Here is a 20383-nt window from a genome sequence, read left to right as displayed (position 1 = left end):
AGTACTCTAGAATCTCTCGCTATCACTTTGCGCGTCGTTCCATTCTCCTCCACAATTTTTCAATTCTCATTACATTTACTCAAATACAATTCTTTTTCGTGAACACTGATTCTGCCATTGGCACAGCCTCAGCATTGCAAACATCCTTAATTCAATGTACGGGAGTTTCACATACCTTACGGTAGTTTTTACCGCCTTTTTAACATTAGTATGCGGAAGTTCTCTTCAACTCCAACAGCTTCTTCTTCAATCGTCAGACTATGAACACAACATCATACCGATTGTCCAGTCCGACTTGTCGTCTCTTTCGGGGCCCAGGGACTACTTTACGTTGATGTTGCTTACTTCCTCTGATTCTAAACATCAATGCGATGTATGCGTGGAAGTCCAGAAGATCATTTCTCGTGTAGCTGACTCGTGGTTCGCTGAATATAGAACCAATTCCAATTTGGTATTTATCAATGTTGACATTATCGACAGAGAAAACATTAAAATCTTCGACGCTTTGCAAATAACAAACATTCCCCATATTTGGTTGTTCCCACCAAACATCTACAAGGAACATTCCACTGAAAAGGGGTTGGACTTCTCGTTGCTCGAAGATCCTCACTATATCTATAAAGTCCCTGAGGCTCCTTTTGAAGAACAGGTAAGGGAGTTCGCTAGATTTTTAAGCGAAAACTTGAACAAGAGCGTGGCTATTAAACAGAAAAGTCCCTTAAATACGTTTGCCACGACATTCATAGCTACGTTGGTGATAATCACCCTCGTCAAGAGGAAGGGTCCTAAAGTAATCACCCAGCTTCCAAAGAAACATGTAGTTACAATGCTCTCTGTGGCTATGATCTTGTTGTTTGTTTGTGGGTATCAATTTAGCGTCCTGAAAGGAGTTCCATTCGTGGCCCGTAACGAAAAAGGTCTTATCTTCATCAGCGGTGGAACACACTATCAGTTTGGTATAGAAGTAGTATTTGTCGCTGTCAACTATTTGGCTCTAGGCTTTGCCTTTTTGGTGTTGATGTACATTGGCTCGTACAATGTCAATTCTAAGAGCATAATACGCCTGGACGACGTAAAACATGTCTTGATCATAGTCATGAATGTCATAATCTACTATCTTTACAGCTGTTTAACCAGTATAGTGATTAGAAAAGATCATGACTATCCATACAGTCTCACCAAGCTATTCTAAGCTACTTGAATAACAACAAAATAGCATCTCTATAATAGAATATAAGATACATTTCATTTATTTGCAGATGTATCCTCTCCGCATAAATAATGTGATATAAATCATGCAAATCATATATCTTTTACATCATTCCCAATAAGCTATTCTAAAGTTAACTAACTACAGTCCCTGAATGAATAATTCAATGGTCGTACTCCACCCAGATTCAGAGAACAGAAAGGAATAAATGAAGCCATTTTTGCTCTGTAACTTTTTATCTTCGACACATCAACGTCGGCCGCCAACTTGTCTATATATGTCCCATGCTCACTATATGCTTACACAGTTTTCGTTATGGTCTTTATATATAGAATAAGGGCTTTTGTTAAATACGCAGGCCATAATGGATTTTTCAGTATAAACGCGTCTTTGAAATATCCCAACTTCAGATACTTTTCTTTGTACACCAGCAAGATGACGACTGATTCTGGCAACAAGCCTGAAGGGCACAAACGGAATCTCATCACCGACTTCTTTAAGAACAACGGCGACTCTGTCAAAAAGCAGAAAAGAAGTGTTGCTACGAAGGCTACAAAGAACACAAAAGTAGAATTGAAATCTACATCTATTAAACACCCAGAGACAATACCAGTACAAGAGATGGAAAAAGATCTAAAACAAGAACAAACGAAAGATGAACCTCTACAGAACAAGTTTGACACTATAAACAAAGTTGAAAAAGAAGAAGATTTTTCATCTGTAACAAACCATTTCGGCTTTGACAAAGAACAATGGCTCCGTACTTTAACCGAGGAACATAAACAGCTTCTTGCACTCGAAATCAATCAATTGCACATCTCATGGTTAGCAGCACTTCATAAAGAATTGACGAAGCCGTATTTCATTAGTTTGAAGAAGTTTTTATTGGCACAGAAGGCGACGGTCTTTCCTCCGCAGAACCAGATCTATTCGTGGTCTCATTATACGCCGTTACCCAACATCAAGTGTCTTGTGATCGGCCAAGATCCGTACCACAACTATAACCAGGCTCATGGACTTGCATTTTCGGTTCTTGAACCAACCCGTCCTCCACCCTCATTGCTCAACATCTACAAGACATTGGCTATAGACTACGACAACTTCCAGATTCCTGACTACAAGGAGTTGAGTAAACAGGGAAGGCCAGGAGGAGGTAATCTCACAAAATGGGCTCGCCGTGGAGTTCTTCTTCTCAATAATGTTCTCACTGTTGAATGCCATAAGGCTAATAGCCATGCCAATAGAGGATGGGAGACATTTACTGAGAAGGTTATAGAAACAGCCATAACTTTCCACCAACACCAGAAGCAGGGTTTTGTTATAATGGCCTGGGGTTCACCGGCTCAGAAACGAGTGGACAAGTTTTCCCATCTTCTCCGTGCACAATCAGCTGGCGAAAGTAGTCAATTCGAGGTAATTAAAACTGTACATCCCTCACCACTTAGTGCTAGTAGAGGGTTCTTTACTCTGCGTGTGTTTCGTCGGTGCAACGATTTTCTTGAAAAACAAAACCAGGAGCTTATCGATTGGGGTATCATGGATGGAAACGTAGTTTTATAACGAGTATAAACATGTATATACTGTGACTGACGTAAAATACAAAATAGGTGCAAATAGTAAGTTGCCGCAAAATTTCGAATTAGTGAGAAAGTCGCAGCCAAATGCAATGCATTTTTTCTACAGCTGATATTTTCTGGCTGTCAAATTTTGTATTAAGCATTTCGCATTTTGCGCAGTCTCTGTAGATCCTGAATTTCTGTAGCTAGCGGCTAACTTTAAATTTTCCTTATCCAGCGGTTGACATTTACTGTAGCAAACTTCGTTTTTCGGATGGAAATGAATTTCTAATTTCGCATTTCGTTTCCGCAGGTCTCTCGGTATTGATGAAATTTTCCTGTGCCTGTTCTGTGCAACTTTTCAGTTTATCTCGCTCGCAGAAAATTTCTTTTTGTCTCCTCCATTTATCGCGAAAAAACCTGATTTCGTATAAACAGGAAAAGCCAGTGGGAAGTGGAAATTCAAAAAATCCGTAAACCTTCGAGCTCCTTCTTTTGTTAGTCCAGCTAGAAAACACTGGCTGAAACTGCTATAAAAGTCACAAACGTATTTCCTTATACTTTCATCGTGTTCCGGAAATTACGTATTTGATATCCTCAAGTAATAAACTCGGATTAATTGATTGATTGTCTTGATCCATTGCTTCGACCGTTGTTCTTTGTTTTTAATCGCTAATTGTTTTTAATATCTGTTCAATATTTTCTATTCCCAATACTCAATCACAATCTGCATTTATATTATCATTTTCATCGTATCAATTGACTTAATCCCAATTGTCTAATATGAATAGAAGAAGTGCCCGCCAGAAAGAAAAACAGGTTGCAATAGCCACTACTGTGGGCCAAAGAGCACTGAGAAGATCTGCTCGTACCACCACAAAAGCAGCCATAGTGGAAACTTATGTCAGTGACAACGACGATGACGAAGAATACAACGACGCTGAAGAAGAAAACCAGAAATCTAAACGTACCACCAGGTCTAGTGGAAGAACTCCAGTAAAGGAATCCAGAACACGAAACTCTAGAGCAATCCGTAAACTCAGTGATAGTGAAGAAGAAGACACTGAGGAGACTGAAGAGAGCGAAGAAGAACACGACGCAGAGGAAAACGGCAAGAGTGAGGATGCAGAAGTTGTAGAAGAAATAGAGGAAGTTGTAGAAAACGGAAAAGATGATGACGTTGACGATGAAGTTGACGATGAAGTTGACGTTGAGGCAGATAAAGTAAAGCCTTCTCGACTGAAGAATAATATAAATCCGAAGTCTGCTCGTCGTAATAGTTCCATTTCTCAACTCAATGATGAAACCTATGAAGAAAGAAGAAGACGATTCGTGCTAGACACCGACCCCAAGATCGCCAAAGAAAATGACGTGGATGATTCAACCAAGAGATTCAAGCATTTGCTTGGATTGACACCTCTTTTCCGTTATTTCATAGACTTGAACGCTTCCAAAGATGCTCGGTTCAAGAAGAGAATAAGAGAGGTGGACTCCAAGATGGATTTCCAGTTGCCCAAGAAGAATGCCAAGATCAACAGAAGAAGACGTAAAACCGAAAAAGAAGAAGATGCCGAATTGTTGCAAGACGAAGAACACCAAGATGATGAAGACCATCAGACTACTGTGATAACAGAATCTCCATCTTTCGTTAAGGAAGGTAAGCTTCGTGAATATCAAGTACAAGGTTTGAATTGGTTGATTTCATTGTTTGAAAACAGATTAAGTGGTATTCTTGCTGATGAAATGGGTCTAGGAAAGACCTTGCAAACTATTTCATTCCTTGGTTATCTCAGATATATTAAGAAGATTGATGGTCCATTCATTGTCATAGTTCCAAAGTCTACCTTGGATAACTGGAGAAGAGAGTTTGCCAAATGGACACCAGATGTCAATGTCGTAGTTCTTCAAGGAACAAAAGATGCCCGTCATGAGATTATCCAGAACAAGCTATTGACGGCTGATTTCGATGTCCTTATTACTTCCTTCGAAATGGTTATCAGAGAGAAGTCGCATTTGAAAAAGTTCAGATGGGAGTACATTGTCGTCGATGAAGCACACAGAATCAAGAATGAAGACAGTTCGCTTTCGCAGATTATCAGAGTCTTTTATTCTAAGAACAGATTATTGATCACTGGTACACCTTTGCAAAACAATTTACATGAACTTTGGGCTCTTTTGAATTTCCTTTTACCAGATGTGTTCGGTGATTCTGAAGTGTTTGACGAATGGTTTGAAAATCAGGGTGGTGAAGATGTAGATGAAGATACAAGGCAAAAGAATCAGGATAAGGTAGTTCAGCAGTTGCACCAGTTGTTGAGTCCCTTCCTCTTAAGGAGAGTTAAAGCTGATGTAGAAACTTCCTTGTTACCAAAAATTGAAACAAACGTATATATTGGAATGACCGAAATGCAAATCCAGTGGTACAAGAAGTTGTTGGAAAAGGATATCGATGCTGTCAATGGTGTTGTTGGTAAAAGGGAAGGTAAGACAAGATTACTCAATATTGTAATGCAATTGAGAAAGTGTTGCAACCATCCGTACTTATTTGATGGAGCCGAACCAGGACCTCCATATACTAATGATGAGCATTTGGTTTTCAACTCTGGTAAGATGGTTATATTAGACAAGATGCTTCAAAAATTCAAAAGCGAAGGGTCCAGGGTATTAATCTTTTCGCAAATGTCCAGATTGTTGGATATCTTGGAAGACTACTGCTATTTGAGGGATTATTCATACTGTAGGATTGACGGTTCCACTTCTCATGAAGACAGAATTGAAGCTATCGATCAATATAATGATCCAGAATCAGACAAATTCATCTTCTTGTTAACTACAAGAGCTGGTGGGTTAGGTATTAACTTGACAAGTGCTGATATTGTCATCTTATATGATTCAGATTGGAATCCTCAAGCTGACTTGCAGGCAATGGATAGAGCTCACAGAATCGGACAAAAGAAACAGGTCAAGGTTTATCGATTTGTCACTGAAAATGCCATCGAGGAAAAAGTTTTAGATAGAGCTGCACAAAAGTTAAGGTTGGATCAATTGGTCATCCAACAAGGCAGGCAAATGAATGCTAACAATACTATTGGAAACTCTAAGGATGATTTGATTGGAATGATCCAGCATGGTGCAAAGAAGGTGTTCGAATCTCAAAAGGGACAATCATCAATGCTTGACGACGATATTGAACTCATTTTGCAGAAAGGTGCTGAGAAAACTGCCAATCTCAATGCCAAATTTGACAAATTGGGCCTTGACGATCTTCAGAATTTCACTTCAGACTCTTCAGCTTACGAATGGAATGGTCAAAATTTTGCAAAGAAGGACAATGCTGGAGGTCTAGGCTTCTCCTGGATCAACCCTTCGAAGAGAGAAAGAAAAGAGCAAACTTATTCTGTGGATAATTATTATAAGGACGTTCTCAAAGCTCCTCCGTCTGTCAAGAGTGCATCGAAAGCTGCCCAAGCAAAGCCCAGAGCACCAAAAAATTATATACAACACGATCATCACTTCTTCCCAGAGGGTTTGGCTGAATTGTTAGAAAGAGAGCAGTTGGCCTATAAGAAGCTAACAGGATTCACGTATTCTGCGGAGGACTTTGGTGATAGTGATGAAGAATTCTTGGCTGATGAATACAAAGGGGAACTTTCCAGGGAAGAAAAGCGAGAAAGAGAACAAAAGAAAATTGATGAAGCGGAAGCATTAACTGAAGAAGAGAATGAATTGAAGAACAAATTGCTTGAAGAAAGTTTCCATTCCTGGACCAGAAGAGATTTTACAAACTTCATCCATGCATCTGCGAAGTATGGCAGAAACTCCTATGCAAAGATCAGCAAGGCATTAGGAAACAAGTCAGTGGAAGAAGTGGAAAGTTATCTGAAGAAATTCTGGTCTTCCTACCAGCAAATTGAAAGCTATGATAAATACATCTCTCAAATTGAATCAAGTGAGAGAAAGATAGCAAAATTGGTAAACCAGCAAAAGCTACTTGCAGCCAAAATGGAATTATTAGAAGACCCGATTGAAGAATTAAGAATCCAATATCCACCTAACAACTCTAAAAGAGTATACTCAAAGGCTGAAGACAGATTCCTTTTATGTTGTGTTCACAAATATGGTCTTTTCAGCGAGAATTTACTTGAGAAGATAAAAGAAGAGATAGCAGCTTGTGATTTGTTCAGATTCGATTGGTACATACTCTCTCGAACTCCACAGGAAATTGGTAGAAGAATCAACACCTTACTTCTAGCCATTTCTAGAGAACTGGATGGTCCTCTTCATAATAAGAGGAAGCCAGGCAAACAAGTGAGTTCCAATGCTAGTTCCAGACTAGGTTCAGTTGAACCAACTGTGAATGGTGGAACTTCGAATGGTGGAGTTACAAAGAGAGGAAGCTCTGACATGAAATCATCGACCACAGATTCACAACCCAAGAAAAAGAAAATTTAAACATTGTACAATATTTTTGGTTGATATAGACTAATAATACTCTAACTGATGGCTCCTTTACAGAAGTCTTGTAATATACAAGAATTAATAATACAATTTTAGCTAGCAAATTTAGTGGAGAAGAATGTCGTCTTCATCTCCTAATACACAAGATAGGTCCTTGAACATATCAGGTTCAGGTGTTGCAGTAAAAGGGGTTAGGCTACCAGCGAGGTTTTCGGAACTGCCATTTTCTGATTTGAGTGTAGGTGTGGATCTATCACTATCAGGAGATTCATCTTTGCCTAAGTATTCTGGCAAGATTCTATCCTGGACAGTGGAAATGTAGTATGGAACCTTGTTTGCCGTCCAACTGACTGACAAGAAATCACTCATTTCGTGCTTTTCAACTTTGAAGAAATCAAAAATAGTATCCCCAGTTGCTCTGTATCTAGGACTGATAAAGTTTCTCAAACTAATGATCTTGGTTCCTGGCTTGAGACCACATAAAAGTCTCCCAACTTCTGCATTCAAATTGCCGTCAAAGAGGTAGTTGTTAATGATGAGCACTTCACAGTCCAGAGCAGCATCTCTTACGGGATCGTTATCAACAAAACTTTGCAGCAAGGCAAAGTTGAAGTTTAACTTCTTCAAACCAAGCACGGCCATATGCTTTTGCAATAACCCCTCTTGAAGTTTAGTTAACTTTGAAGCATGTTCCATAAGCTCACATCCTCCGCTCATAGAAGCACCAAATTCTAAGGCTGCTTGAAATGTAGTATTCCCGACACCAGAGCCTAAATCGTAGAACTTCTGGTTTGGAAGTAAATTAACCTTTTCAAGAACTTCACTGGTAAATGATGGTAAAAGTTCCCCATATACTTCAGCTGTGAATGCCTTGTATGATCTCAACTTTCGTGAATCCGTCGAAACGATTCTCGAATAAATCCGCAAAAGAATTTGTTGAGTCGCAAATCTAGAAATCTCAGTCTTCTCTTTGAGCCTAGTGAAGAAAATCAAATTATAATCATCAGGTTTCATATCCTTCAATTCGTCACTCACATTCTTTGGGGCTTCAACGTCACCAAGATGTTTTGGAACAAATTCCTGTTTCTCGGCATCACTCGGTTCTTCTTTGATTAGTTGGAATGTAGGACTAAGATCTTCAAGAATGACAGCTTCAAGAAAAGCCTGCAACTTCAAGTCTTCACTAGTTGGTACGCGAATCTCTTGTTCGCTAAGATACGATCTAAGACCAGCATTTATGTCCTCTTTTCCACTCTGGACAATAGATTGGACTGCCTCTTCATTGGGTGATAATTTAAGCATTAAAGCGTTCCATTTATCAACGACGAACATGAAATCTGAAAAGTCATTCTCTTCGATAGAATGCTCAATTTTCTGACAATACTCTTCGGTGATGATTCTTCTGATCTCGGAGGAATGCGAAAAGAACAAGGCGTAATGGATCATGAATAATTTGATAATCTCATAGACAGGATCTAGTTCGTTGGTTTTAGGAGCTGCAAGAATAAACAGTTCACAGTGTTGAGGATACAATAAGAATCTGATTCTGACCTTATTCGTAGGATATATCTTCCTTTCCAGGCTAGAAGGGTCAAGCAAAGGTGGGAACGATATAGGTAAATCACGGTAGTTCTTGATGTGAGAACGGATGATATCTGCTGCCAAGCAGTCTTCGTAGACTATGTCATCGTCGTTTGTGGTCATAATTCTTTTTGTTTCTGTCAAAGTAGAACTGCTGATGAGCAGATTTTCAGACTCTTCTGTAACTTCAACAAACTTCAACTCAGGGACATGGGGCTTATCTACGTATATTTCTTCAGCGTAGAATTGTCTTCCATGAAGAGGCACAAACGAATCTGAATTGAGATCAACAGGATCGAATGGACTATAGGTGTCCTCTTCTTCCTCTTCCTCTTCGTCTTCGTCGATCTCTTCTTTAATGAATTCCTCCGTTTCCGGTGTAGCTAAGGACTCTTCTTCGACAGTCTTCTTCTTTTTCTTTGGTTCTTTTTTGGGTTTTCTCTTGTTGTGTTCTTGTTGTTTTTTCAATTTTAAGGCTAGTTTGATTTTGCTTTTTTCGGCTTGTCTGTGTCTGACCTTTAGTTTAGAAGGCTTCTTGGGTTCGATTTCAGGACGGTAGTGAACTGCTTGTATACGTTTTCTTTTTTGTCCCTCCTCAACTTTCTTTTTATCGCCAATAACAGATTGAAAGTGCTCGGATCCAGCCAAGAGATCTTTAATCGAATGGGTAATGTCAGATTTTGGTTTTGCTTTGATTAAACCAGCCGCTTTACGTCTCTCCAAGTCTTCCTTCCTTTGTTTTCTGAGAAGAGCTTTTCTTTCATTCGCGAGTCTTCTCAGTTCCTTCAAGGCTTCTCTACGACGTTCTCTTTCTTCCAACTCTTCGGGAGTCATTTCCTGCTTAGGAGCAGGCTTGGTGTAGATCGACACTAGGGCTTCCTTTTCCATGGTTTCAAAGGACTCTTCAAGAGCCCGCTTACGGGACCGTCTAGTAGTTGTAAAAGTTTCCCCACTAGAATAAAGAACCCATTTTGCTTCGTAAAGCAATCTCTCTGACAACGACTTGAACTTGGTCTTACGCGAAGAGACAAATTCAAATTCCTTAAACTTTTCTACTAGGTAGTCTTTGGAACGGCACGGGAAGTTGAACTGTACTGATTCCAACGACTTTTGTTTCTTTATGGAGTCTTTGATAATCTGTTTTTCACCAGTTGTAAGAGCTATGGAATCCAATGGACCGGCCTGGAATACGATTCTGTCTAGTGTCTCGGACAACGACCAGTCGGGGAAGAGAGCCTCGAGTGTTTCTCTGGACAAATCGTGTTGAATACAATACGCTAAATTGTCATCTTCTGTCGTGTCCTCCATAGAAGAGTCAGTCAAATTCACAACTTTTTTTTCGGCTATAGTGACTTCCAAGTCCCTAACGGACTTCTTGGTGGAGGGGTTGGGTTTGGCTTTTTTGGCCAGTGCTACCTGATTACGACTCTTTTTCACTTTCCAAACCATCTGGACGATCCCATGTTTAGCTCTAAGTGGGATCTCGTGACAAAGTTCTGCTACGCCTGCTCCCAAGTGGTTTTCAAGAAAGGTCATCTCGCCCTTCGTCCAGTAGAAACGTGACATAAGCTGGGTTACAGCATTGTTGAGCTCAGCTATGCTCTTTTGCTCGATAAGGTGGCCCATCCCAGTCCGTGTAGCGTTGTGAACTATGCACGTATGGAAATGCTCGATCTCGTCCTGCGTCCATACATTAGAGGCAGTGAGAGTCTTCACTGCAGTTTGAACTCGAGTGAAAGTCTCTCCTGACTCCTTGAGTCCATCAACAGATTGCAAGGCATCGATAGCTACAGCCTTTAATCTGGACTCGTAGAGACATAGATATACAGCGAGCTTACGTTTCCATGCCTGGTAGCGCAAGTTATCGATATCCATTTTGTGGTTCAAGATAAAGTCTACTACTGGGGGGATGAGATTGCTGTGATTATTACTATTGTTGACGTTATTATTATTATTATTATTGGAAAGTTGGTTTAGCAATTGCGACAATGAGATGTCTTTCTTTAGGAGCTGGGGAAGCTCTTCTGCGAGCTGTGCGGTCGACAATGGCTTGGGCTCGTTCAGCTTGTGCTTGGGAAAGCTGACCTTGAACTCGTCTGTGGAATGGTCGGAGGTGTCGGGCGTCTGGGCCTCTTGCTCGGGCGAGAACATTATAGGATAATAGTGGATGCCACGGTGATATATGAATTTTGTTGATGAATGTTGTGAAAATATGAGATCGAAAGCACGATTTCTGGCTAACAATAATGAAAAAACACAGAAAAAAACTGAATCAAATAGTAAACAATATGGTAAACAATCTATGGATGACAAATGGGACCACGGGAGTGGATTCGGTTGGAGGAGGTAACGGCTGCTGCTCAGACCACCACACAGTTGACCGACAAAGAACTGATTTGCAAGGAAGAAACGAAGCTGACAAAGTCTACCAGAATAGAGTGAAAATCAAAAGTGAGATTTCCAATATTAAGAGCTTCAGAAGCAACTGAAAAAAAGATGCTAGAAAAGTGCGGGAATTGCTAATTGACGCGTACTGACTGTACAGGAGGTGATAAGGAGATTTGCTTGAGAGAAGAGTGGTGAGAATAGAGAATAGTGAGTGAGAGCATATAGAGGAAAAAAGCTGTAGAACCAAGTTAGATTAGGCTGGCTGATGTAGGAGATCAGGAAATTGCAACGAATAGAAAGAATGTTGGTCCTCTGGATTGCTCTATATATGCCTCCATGGTTACATATCTATACATAGATCTGACGAAAACAGAAACAAACGAGATTCAAGGCTTAAGAAGTTTCACTTTCAGTCCATGTTCGTAGGCATCAGTTAAGACCAGACGTGCAAACTATTGGTTTTCGAAGCAGTAGTGACTGGAAGTAACGGCGGTTTCTGGCAATGATGGTTTTCTACTTGGAATGAGCGAATACACTTGCTGATTCTCTTGTTCATATCGCAATCTTGGGATTCTTCGCATCTTCTCCTTTATGCTTAATGAACACTACTTTTTGTGCTACGTCTAACGCAGTCTAACCCCAAATCTCGGGATGATTATAATTGCAAAGTAACAGCCTCAGAATGGGCTAGTGAACTTTGGCACGATCACTTCAAAAGCCATATTCATGTGACTTATACAAGCCCATCTAAATTGCTATAATAAGTTTGTTCGTATTTTTGTGTATTTAGTGCCCTTATACAATCGCCATTTCTACATAATCATTACTATCTATTATCAATAATGTAATCGTACGCAAGAAGCTTATCTTTCTCTGTCTATAGCTTACTGGCACGAAGTCCATTCAAACGGAACTTCAATTCCTTGAGCATCTTCGATTCTGGCTTCCAGTCCTCAAACAGTAGATACAACTCGTTGATTTCATCGTAGCCACTCTTGCCAAAGTCTTTGCCATGCTCAACTGTAAGGAGCTTGTTGTTGTTGGGCCAGTTTTTCTCAATGTTGAACAACAATCCGCGCAAGCACCACGGAAGAATGAACGGATTCGTTCCAATCTTGCCAATGTTAAATTCTTTTATGTATACTTGGTTGGTTGGCGGGATATTGACGACTTCTCCCAGTTCACCAAAAGACTCATAGATCGCCGTGGGATTTACTGAAGTGGCAGTGTTGACAATGATTGGAGAGGGACTCGTAATAGCAGCAGTGGGAGGAATCACAAGATCATCTGTATCCAACACAAATTTGATACCCAAGTCGTAAACTTTTCCATCATTGTAAATCTTGGAGTGTCCTCCAGCTCTCATAGGACCGGCCAATGAAGTGCTGAGTTCCTTGATAACGTTATTATCGAAATATCCAAGATTCTGCAACTGACAGCATAAGGATACCAACTTCTGAACGAATAATGGAGTCTGCGAAGAATGGTCAATATAGCACGCTCTATAGATATTGGGGTGGAACACATGCGATGCCACTGCCGAATAAAGAGGTACCAACTGATCGTTGATAGATCCAATAAAGCATATCTTCACATTAGCATTGATGATGATCTGCATCGACTCCTTATACACCAACGATTGCTGGCTGTCGAACTTCGTCAACTCAAACAATTCAATCAACGATTCGTGTTCTATTGTCGAATACGCTTTCATGAACAATGACTTGTCAGCACCATAGAATGGACCATTGTTAATACCTGCCATTCCCAAAATACCAATACGCTTCTTGATGGGGTCCTTGAGAATACCCATCCTGATCAACCTGGCCAATAAGATGATAGAAACCACACAACCTTGTGAGTGAGAAGCTACAAAAATGAAATCTGCTTCGTTCAACTCCTGCTGCCACCTCTTAACAATTTCAGTAAAGAAGTCAACTCTATCGAAAATCTTACCTTCTTTTTCCAAAGCAATCTTCTGGATGCTGACCTTGGATTCCGTTTCATTGATAAGATTGTTTTCGATGCAGTATCTGATTACTGCCTTTTCAGCCTCGTTGGCAAACTTCAACGAAGTACCTTTGGGAGCACCAATAATCGGTCTTATCATCTTAGTTGGAAAGAATCCATGGACACCGATGATCAAAATCTTACTGATTTTGTGGAGGGGACCAGATTTCTGATTCACTATATCGGAAGGATTGATCTTGAGACTTCCTTGTTGTCGTTTCTTTGGGCCGTGGTTGATTAAAAGGTTTCCCAAAGGATCGTTGGATATGGAAATTGAGTTAGGATCTTCGGCGTCTTCTTCAATCTGAGTAAGCTGGTTGAAGCGATAATCTTCATCAGTTTCATGTTTCGTGTAGTATTTGTTATAGTTGGGCAAACAAGACCTTTTATGAGCCGGCAATTTGGCTAACGATCTGCCATAAAGTTTGTATGATCTCTCATAGAGTAAACTGAATTCCTTCTCCGCCAACTCACGTTTTGCTGGCTGTAATTCATTTGTTTGACCCTCTTCTCCAACAATGTCCAGAGCAGAAAATCCCAAACGGGTAGATAAAGTATTCAAGTACAGTCTCCAACTTCGCAAATCGCCCTTTTGGGCACTCTCGTTGGCTGTGGTGGAACTTCCAAAAATGGAAGAACTGATGCCTCCAGGCGAAGAATACGTTTGATGGGGTAGACACAGGTTCCAATCAGGTACGATTACGTTCTCCTTGAGATTTTCGTTTTTGTGGGTGTTTATCTGCTGGAAATCGGCTGTCTTATCATGAGGTTTATATAAAACAGCATCATCCACTTCTGGAGTTGGATCCTGTGTTGTATCTACAGAATCACCAACGGGTTCCATGGACGTAGCTCTGGAACCATTTGTGCCTATATTCTGCTGAAGTTCTTGTCTTGTCGGTATCGTCGGTATGGAGTTGACAATAGTGTTGGACATATGATGGAACTCTTTATCTTTCTCCTTCTCCTTTTCCTTCTCTTTTTCTTTTTCTTTCTTCAAATTGCTGTTATTGTTGTTGGCTCCATTTCCTTCTCCAGTGCTGCTGCCGTTGTTCCAGAAGTTCCACGACGTTGACCGTTTCTTATCCTGCGAAACGTGATCATCAATTACATCACCATTATCGTCTGGAACATAGTCATCTTCGTCTATGGCATCGTTTCCGTTCGTCTCATCACCATCATCGTCAATTTCCTCATCCTCTCGTTCGTCCAATCGGGCTCTCGTAGGAGAAGTCGACAGCTGTGCATCTCTAGCAGCTCTAGATCCCCAGTTCAACCAGCTGCCTGACGTCATGGTAGCAAGAGATGATGTGGACGCTTTCTTCTTTACCGACCTAGGCCGAGTTGGAGAAATGGCCCTTTTGACTTTTGATCCAGAGGCTGGAGGAGCAAGCGGTACATGAAGCTTTTCCAACTTGGCTTCTTTTCCAGCAATTCCATTAGCACTGCTGATGACACTACTGGAGGGAGTCATAGCAGTTGTATCTGCTGCTGTCAGAGTCGAGGTAACCGAAGCGGGGTTCGCCACTAACGCTGGACCTGGCTTGGACTCTATAGCATGTGGCTCGTTCACTGTAGCTGTTGAACTATTATTAGAGGCCCACAGTGGTATCCAACTCATGGAGGCGTTGGGATTACGAGCCATTTAGACAGATATGAAGAAAATTAAGCGGTGAAATTGATATAATTTAAATTAAAGTGACTGAAAATGAATTAGTCTTGTATAAGATTAAATATAGCCCATGTGATATGAGAAGGCAAGATGTGAAGATGTGAAGATAATGTCTTTATTGCTGAAAAATGTTTAGCGTGATTATCTTGTAGTAGAACAGATTTCTGCTAAATATATTTGTATAAGTTATTTGCCAATTCCCGTTCCAAACTCAACGTGCTATGGAAAAGAAGAAGGAATTTTAGTCTAAATTAGTATTCTCCAGCTTTCAGATTCAGATTCTCTTTATGTACAATTGCCTAATCTGGACGTATATTGTGATCACGTGGTGGAAATATGAAAGAGAAGTTTGCAACCTTAGAAAAGAATGAGAATTGGAACGGGCTGAATGCTACTGATTCTGAAGTCAATTCGTTTCAGCAAGAGAAGATCGAGGTATCGAGTGATTCTTTGGATATAAAGCAGGCATAATAGGCTTGATCAAATTTTTTTTTGGTTTTTAGGCGCTTCTACAGATTTTTTTTTGAATTTATGAAATTTTGAGTAGGTGAGAATGAACCTCTTGTATTATATTCACACGGACAGAATGAAATGCTCTCGTTGAAGATGTAAAATCTGCTTCCAGACTCCTTCATCAGCAGTCGACTACATCCACTACACATTCAACTAAAATCAACTTAACTTTTCTATCGGTTTTTATTTCTAATTCAATTATATTTTTGACTCCTACTACGATAGGAGCATTTCAATCTCTAGTTAAATCTATATTTTTATTTCTACTTCTTTTCTGCCAACTTTCTGTACTCAGCCAATGTCTCTGAATTGGTCCCGGAGCCACCGCAGGCTACAATAATAACGATATCGTCTTTTGCCAAGTTGTCCAAGTTTTTCAACAAGAGATCAGTTCTATCAAAGGCTACGCTCAACGAAGCTCCACAGGCTGGCTCTGTGAAAGTTTGTGATACATCATAGAAATCGACCACTCCTCTTGCAGCCTCCACGTCGTCAATGACTTCGTGGAAAGTCAGATGCGACTTGTAGTTGTCCAACGATGCTTGGGAGATGTATGGAGAACCCAATGAAGTGGAAATGGTATTGATGGTCTTGAGATGAGTTAACTCTCCAGCTTCAAGCGACACTTGGAAGGTTGGAGCTTGGTGTGTTTCTATGGAGATGACAGGAACATTCTTCAACTGGGGGTTTCTTTCCAATCCAGTGACAACTCCATTGTACAAGCCACCACCACCAACACTACATACCACAGCTCTGACCTTCTTTAACTCGTCAGCAGTCAATTGGTTTTCAGTTATGATTTCATCAATGAAAGCAGCATGGCCGTCCCACAACAATGGGTTGTCAAAAGGATGACAATAGACAGGAGATACCGATTTGTCTATACTTGGAATCACCGTTGTTCTCAAGTAGTCGTCGGCTTCACCCCAGTGGTTTCCGTGGATGACAACATTCGCACCAAGGCTCCTTAACTTTTCGTGAACCACAGCTTTTGAAGAAACAGGAAGTACAACAGTGCACGGAACATTGAAATACTTACTAGCATAAGCAGCTGCCAAACCAGCATTACCACCAGAGGAAGAGAAAACATGGATACCTTCCTTTTTTTCTTTCCTTGCCTTGTCGATAGACAAAGCAACCAAATAGCCCATTCCTCTCAACTTGAACGAACCAGAAGGTTGCTCGTACTCACACTTTAGAACAATGCGACATGGAGGATCTTTCAATTTGTTGGTGATATCTATGAGCGACGTTTTCACAGCAGGTTGGTCCATAGTATAAATTTATAGGTTATGATCGTAAATTCTAAAGTTGAAAATTTCGAATTCAATTATCGTTCATGTGATAATACAGTTTATCTATGCTATGGAGAAGAGGATCCACTTAAAATTCTGCAAGGATATCAATAGATATATATGCTTGTCCACTCTATTTACGAATAAGTAATCAGAGTAGTGGCGCATCGATATCCCCGAAAGTGCAAATCAATTTAATGCGGACTTACTAAGCAAAATCAATTTGCACCATTAATTGGAAAGTTCTAGCTCAACAAACGAACGGCAGCGGTTCAATTCCAACCGCTCGCGCACATCCAGGAATGGCCAGACGAAGCTCTAAGAAGCTGTCATTATTCAGCAAGTCAGAACAGTATGAAAGGGTACCTCTGGAAATTGAAGATGAGATCTTGGAAATCTACACAAAATTGACGGAGAAAGGGGAGGATCTATACCTCAGTGACCTCCCAGAGTTGTTTGAGCTGCTTAGAATACCGAACTGCTTTGTAGAAGAGATCAACCAATGTATTTCTTACTACTACAAGTTTATGCGTAGCAAACCACAGTTGAAGTTCGATTCTACCAACGCCAAACAGTATACTACTATCAATTTGATCCATGCCTATTGTGTCACAGGAACGGTGAAAAGTCTAGAGGATATCCTTGATATCGTGGATATCGACAAATTGATAAGAAATGTCGCAAGATTGGTCAAGTTCAGAGACAATTACAAGCACATCGTTGATAGTTTCAGGTTGTTCGTAGCCTCGGCATCAAGTAAAACATTAACTGACTCCGAGGTAATAAACTACAAATTGACGTTGCCAGACCTCAAACAGGTGAAGACAGAACTCAATCTTGATCAAGATAGTAGCGCTGGTTACTCCCTTAGTGACTCTCTATTGATCGATATGTTGAGCTGCTGTGCCACAAGCTCTAAGGGTGAGCTCTTGAACTTCGACTTTAATAAGCCTAAGAATGGCACCTGTATAACGATCAAAGACTTTGCCGAGATTCTAGGGAACTTGGGCGAATATGACGAATGATATATGACTAACTAATGGTCACAAATATAATGACAATCTTAGAGAAACTCATCCCATAGGGTCCGGGCAACGGCTGTAGTAATTAGTTGTAGAGATGAAGTTTTTTTAATATTCAATTGACTTCAAAGTCACTTTTAAGTAATTTCCAAATTATTCCGTATAACACTACGGTCTGTCCATAAGACCCTATCCATACAAAAAAGACAATAGTTAAGATCCATATAGTTAAGATCCACATTTTGAAGAAATTTATAGTAAAGAACTTCGTACTTAAGAATTCGCACCCAACGCAAGAATTGCGAACTCTTGCAAATTATACAATTCAAAATCTCCAACTATTCATTGCTTTTGCCCCAACGATTTCTTCCAGACATATATCCTAATGACGACCGCTGAACGACAGCGACCTCATGTGCTTTTCCCTCTCCAAACGTTTCTAGATAGTCAGACTGAATACATCGATCGATTTATACCTGAATTCAAGCAACTTGAAGATTCCACCATTAACATTAACAACATCAAACAGCTCGATGATCTCTTGAGCCACTTGGAACTGTCATTCTTGCGAGATACTGACGATGGTTTGGAGTCCTTTTGCTATAACTTGAGAATTCCGTCCGTAAACATTTTGAGGATTCTATTTACTTTGGCTTCTAGATGTACAGCCAGTAACTCTACCCATACATCGGCAATGATCGATGGCTTGGTAACTACAAACCAGCAAATCAGAGCCTTTTACGAAGAATACTCTCAGCGCATACATAAGACGCCTTTGCGAGATCGTAGCGTATTGTTGTTGAACAAGTACCTCCAGATTGTTGTGAAGTCACTACAAGCAGCAGGTTCAAATTCCTCCTTTGTCCAATTGCCCTTGGCTTCTATACTCTATGATCGATTAACTGCGGTTTTGAAGGACTTTTTGGTTCGCGAGGCTGTTTCTCATAAACGGAAACCTAGTCTGACGTCGCCAATTTCTATCAAGAGACATAATCAAAAAGATCCCCAATCGCCTGTTAAACAGTATACAATTGATTCTTTCTTCCAGGTATCCCCAAAGACAATAAAAACGACACAAACTTCTTCATCGCCTAAGATAATGGAAAAGAATGATGATAGCGAAGTCAGTGATTCGGAAGAGGAAGAAGAATTGAAACTATCTTCAAGTACGGCAGAAATAGAAAATGAAATTAACAGGTTCCAAAGCTACAATATTTCTCCGACTAACAGGTTCATGAACACTATATTTAATGATGTTCAAACCTCAGGTATGAACAATGCTGGTGCCTTGTTCCTGAGTTTTGACGATAATGGAGTTAAATCCTACAAAAAGAAAAAATCTCCTGGAGCAAGAGCAACATTGAGAGCCTCCACTCCTCTTTCTGACCAATGGCACAATCTAAAAGTGTTTGAAGAAGATATTCTCAGTAAGAAACTTAATCCTCGGGCCAACTCCCATTTCAATTTGTGGAAGCTTATGAACTGGGCGTTTTTCTGTGCTGACCGGTCTTCAAAATGTCAAACACTGTTGCACGATTCTTCGTCTACAACCTACCATTCCATTTACAATACATATCGAGATCTATTGGAGGTCATTGTGGGAATATTGGAGATCAATTTCATCGACTGCTTAATACGTGGACCCGTTGGCGAACTATTGGAAGGACAGGATCCTTTGAAGTCCTTCTTTTCTAGCACTAGAAAGCATATAGTTCTCCAAGTACTAGAAGAGTCACCTTCCATACTCTTGCTGCTGCTAATGACCCAACTTGGCAAATCACAAAGCGACTGGTGGGACAGAATCGTGGAGTTTGTATTCAATGGATTGGGTATCAAGAGCCAAGAGCTTCCTGTTTCTTGCTATGAAAGAGAAAAGGATCTCATCAGACACGACAATAAGAAGGAAACTTTCAATACTCCATTCACAGAGGGATTTTACGTGTATTCTGATAATTACGACTCAATGAGAATTCGATTCAGAATAATCTGTTTGACGTACTACTGGTCGTTGTTCTTTCTGGAAGGTCCTGATGTGGAAGAGGATCCCTATCTCAATTCCAACATTTTATTGAAAGAATTGAGTCGAAAATTCGTTGACGTCGACTTCAGATATCTTATAGAATTTTTCAGGGCTCTGGGTGATGATTCTAATCAGATTCCAAGAAAATACCAGTATTTGATGTTGGGTCAATTGGCCAATACGATGTTATTGGAATTGACAACAATATTGGAACCGGATAGATTCCGTATACAAAGAAAAGTGTGGGAGGATAAGAACGATGATGATTCCTGGTGGCTCATGGTTGTCGAAGAGCTCTTGGAAGTCATCAATGATGAGAGAATATACTTGCCTTTGGTAGCATCTGAGACGGATCGCAGTTTTGGGGACTTTACTCAGTTGTGGATGAAAGTCAATTATCTCCTAGAATGGCTCTTGGATATTCACTTTGAACGTTTACAAGAGCTGGAAATTATTTCTCACAGAATCAAAGATAAGTTTTCTACACGATGTCGAACTGCTGATGAGTTGCGGTCTAGGCTATACCAGAAGTTTATTCGTCAATCTCTTGAGAGTGGTGACCCTGGACTAAGTGCCGAGCTGAAGATATGTAATCCCAGTGCAAATTTCGTCGACATTCATTACAATCGATTCGGCGGTACGCTATAGACGTTGTATT

The 20383-nt window shown here is 40.3% G+C and overlaps 8 protein-coding genes across 8 annotated transcripts; 5 read left to right on the top strand and 3 right to left on the bottom strand. All coding sequences in view use genetic code 12, as the record gives it.

The window, feature by feature from the left end:
- Positions 1 to 154: 154 nt before the first annotated feature.
- OST6 (subunit of N- oligosaccharyltransferase complex) lies at positions 155 to 1192 on the top strand (the record flags this gene model as incomplete). The annotated part of the gene is made up of 1 exon (XM_001383132.1): positions 155 to 1192. The coding sequence occupies one exon, from the start codon at positions 155 to 157 to the stop codon at positions 1190 to 1192; it is 1038 nt and encodes a 345-aa protein (XP_001383169.2).
- Positions 1193 to 1948: 756 nt separating this feature from the next.
- PICST_42190 (predicted protein) lies at positions 1949 to 2770 on the top strand (the record flags this gene model as incomplete). The annotated part of the gene is made up of 1 exon (XM_001383131.1): positions 1949 to 2770. A coding segment is annotated over one exon (822 nt), but the record flags the coding sequence as incomplete, so codon positions are not given.
- Positions 2771 to 3549: 779 nt separating this feature from the next.
- Positions 3550 to 7218, top strand: ISW2 (chromatin remodeling complex Adenosinetriphosphatase; the record flags this gene model as incomplete). The annotated part of the gene is made up of 1 exon (XM_001383130.1): positions 3550 to 7218. One exon carries the CDS (start codon positions 3550 to 3552, stop codon positions 7216 to 7218), a length of 3669 nt encoding a protein of 1222 aa, XP_001383167.2.
- Positions 7219 to 7329: 111 nt separating this feature from the next.
- PICST_41120 (predicted protein) lies at positions 7330 to 10521 on the bottom strand (the record flags this gene model as incomplete). Its single annotated transcript, XM_001382592.1, has 2 exons — positions 7330 to 10179; positions 10252 to 10521. Coding segments are annotated over 2 exons (3120 nt in total), but the record flags the coding sequence as incomplete, so codon positions are not given.
- A 1549-nt stretch (positions 10522 to 12070) lies between these two features.
- On the bottom strand, positions 12071 to 14497 carry PICST_56130 (predicted protein; the record flags this gene model as incomplete). The annotated part of the gene is given in 4 exon segments (XM_001382591.1): positions 12071 to 12363; positions 12445 to 14022; positions 14065 to 14423; positions 14442 to 14497. 4 exon segments carry the CDS (start codon positions 14495 to 14497, stop codon positions 12071 to 12073), a joined length of 2286 nt encoding a protein of 761 aa, XP_001382628.2.
- A 1154-nt stretch (positions 14498 to 15651) lies between these two features.
- On the bottom strand, positions 15652 to 16662 carry PICST_30154 (predicted protein; the record flags this gene model as incomplete). The annotated part of the gene is made up of 1 exon (XM_001382590.1): positions 15652 to 16662. One exon carries the CDS (start codon positions 16660 to 16662, stop codon positions 15652 to 15654), a length of 1011 nt encoding a protein of 336 aa, XP_001382627.2.
- Positions 16663 to 16985: 323 nt separating this feature from the next.
- Positions 16986 to 17708, top strand: PICST_55636 (predicted protein; the record flags this gene model as incomplete). Its single annotated transcript, XM_001383129.1, has 1 exon — positions 16986 to 17708. One exon carries the CDS (start codon positions 16986 to 16988, stop codon positions 17706 to 17708), a length of 723 nt encoding a protein of 240 aa, XP_001383166.2.
- Positions 17709 to 18090: 382 nt separating this feature from the next.
- PICST_30152 (predicted protein) lies at positions 18091 to 20373 on the top strand (the record flags this gene model as incomplete). The annotated part of the gene is made up of 1 exon (XM_001383128.1): positions 18091 to 20373. One exon carries the CDS (start codon positions 18091 to 18093, stop codon positions 20371 to 20373), a length of 2283 nt encoding a protein of 760 aa, XP_001383165.2.
- Between the last annotated feature and the right edge of the window lie 10 nt (positions 20374 to 20383).

Source organism: Scheffersomyces stipitis, chromosome 2, assembly GCF_000209165.1.
Source record: "Scheffersomyces stipitis CBS 6054 chromosome 2, complete sequence".
Taxonomy (NCBI): Eukaryota; Fungi; Ascomycota; class Pichiomycetes; order Serinales; family Debaryomycetaceae; genus Scheffersomyces; species Scheffersomyces stipitis.
The sequence above is the reverse complement of the archived record's forward strand: the minus strand, read 5'-3'. Positions and strand labels throughout refer to the sequence as shown.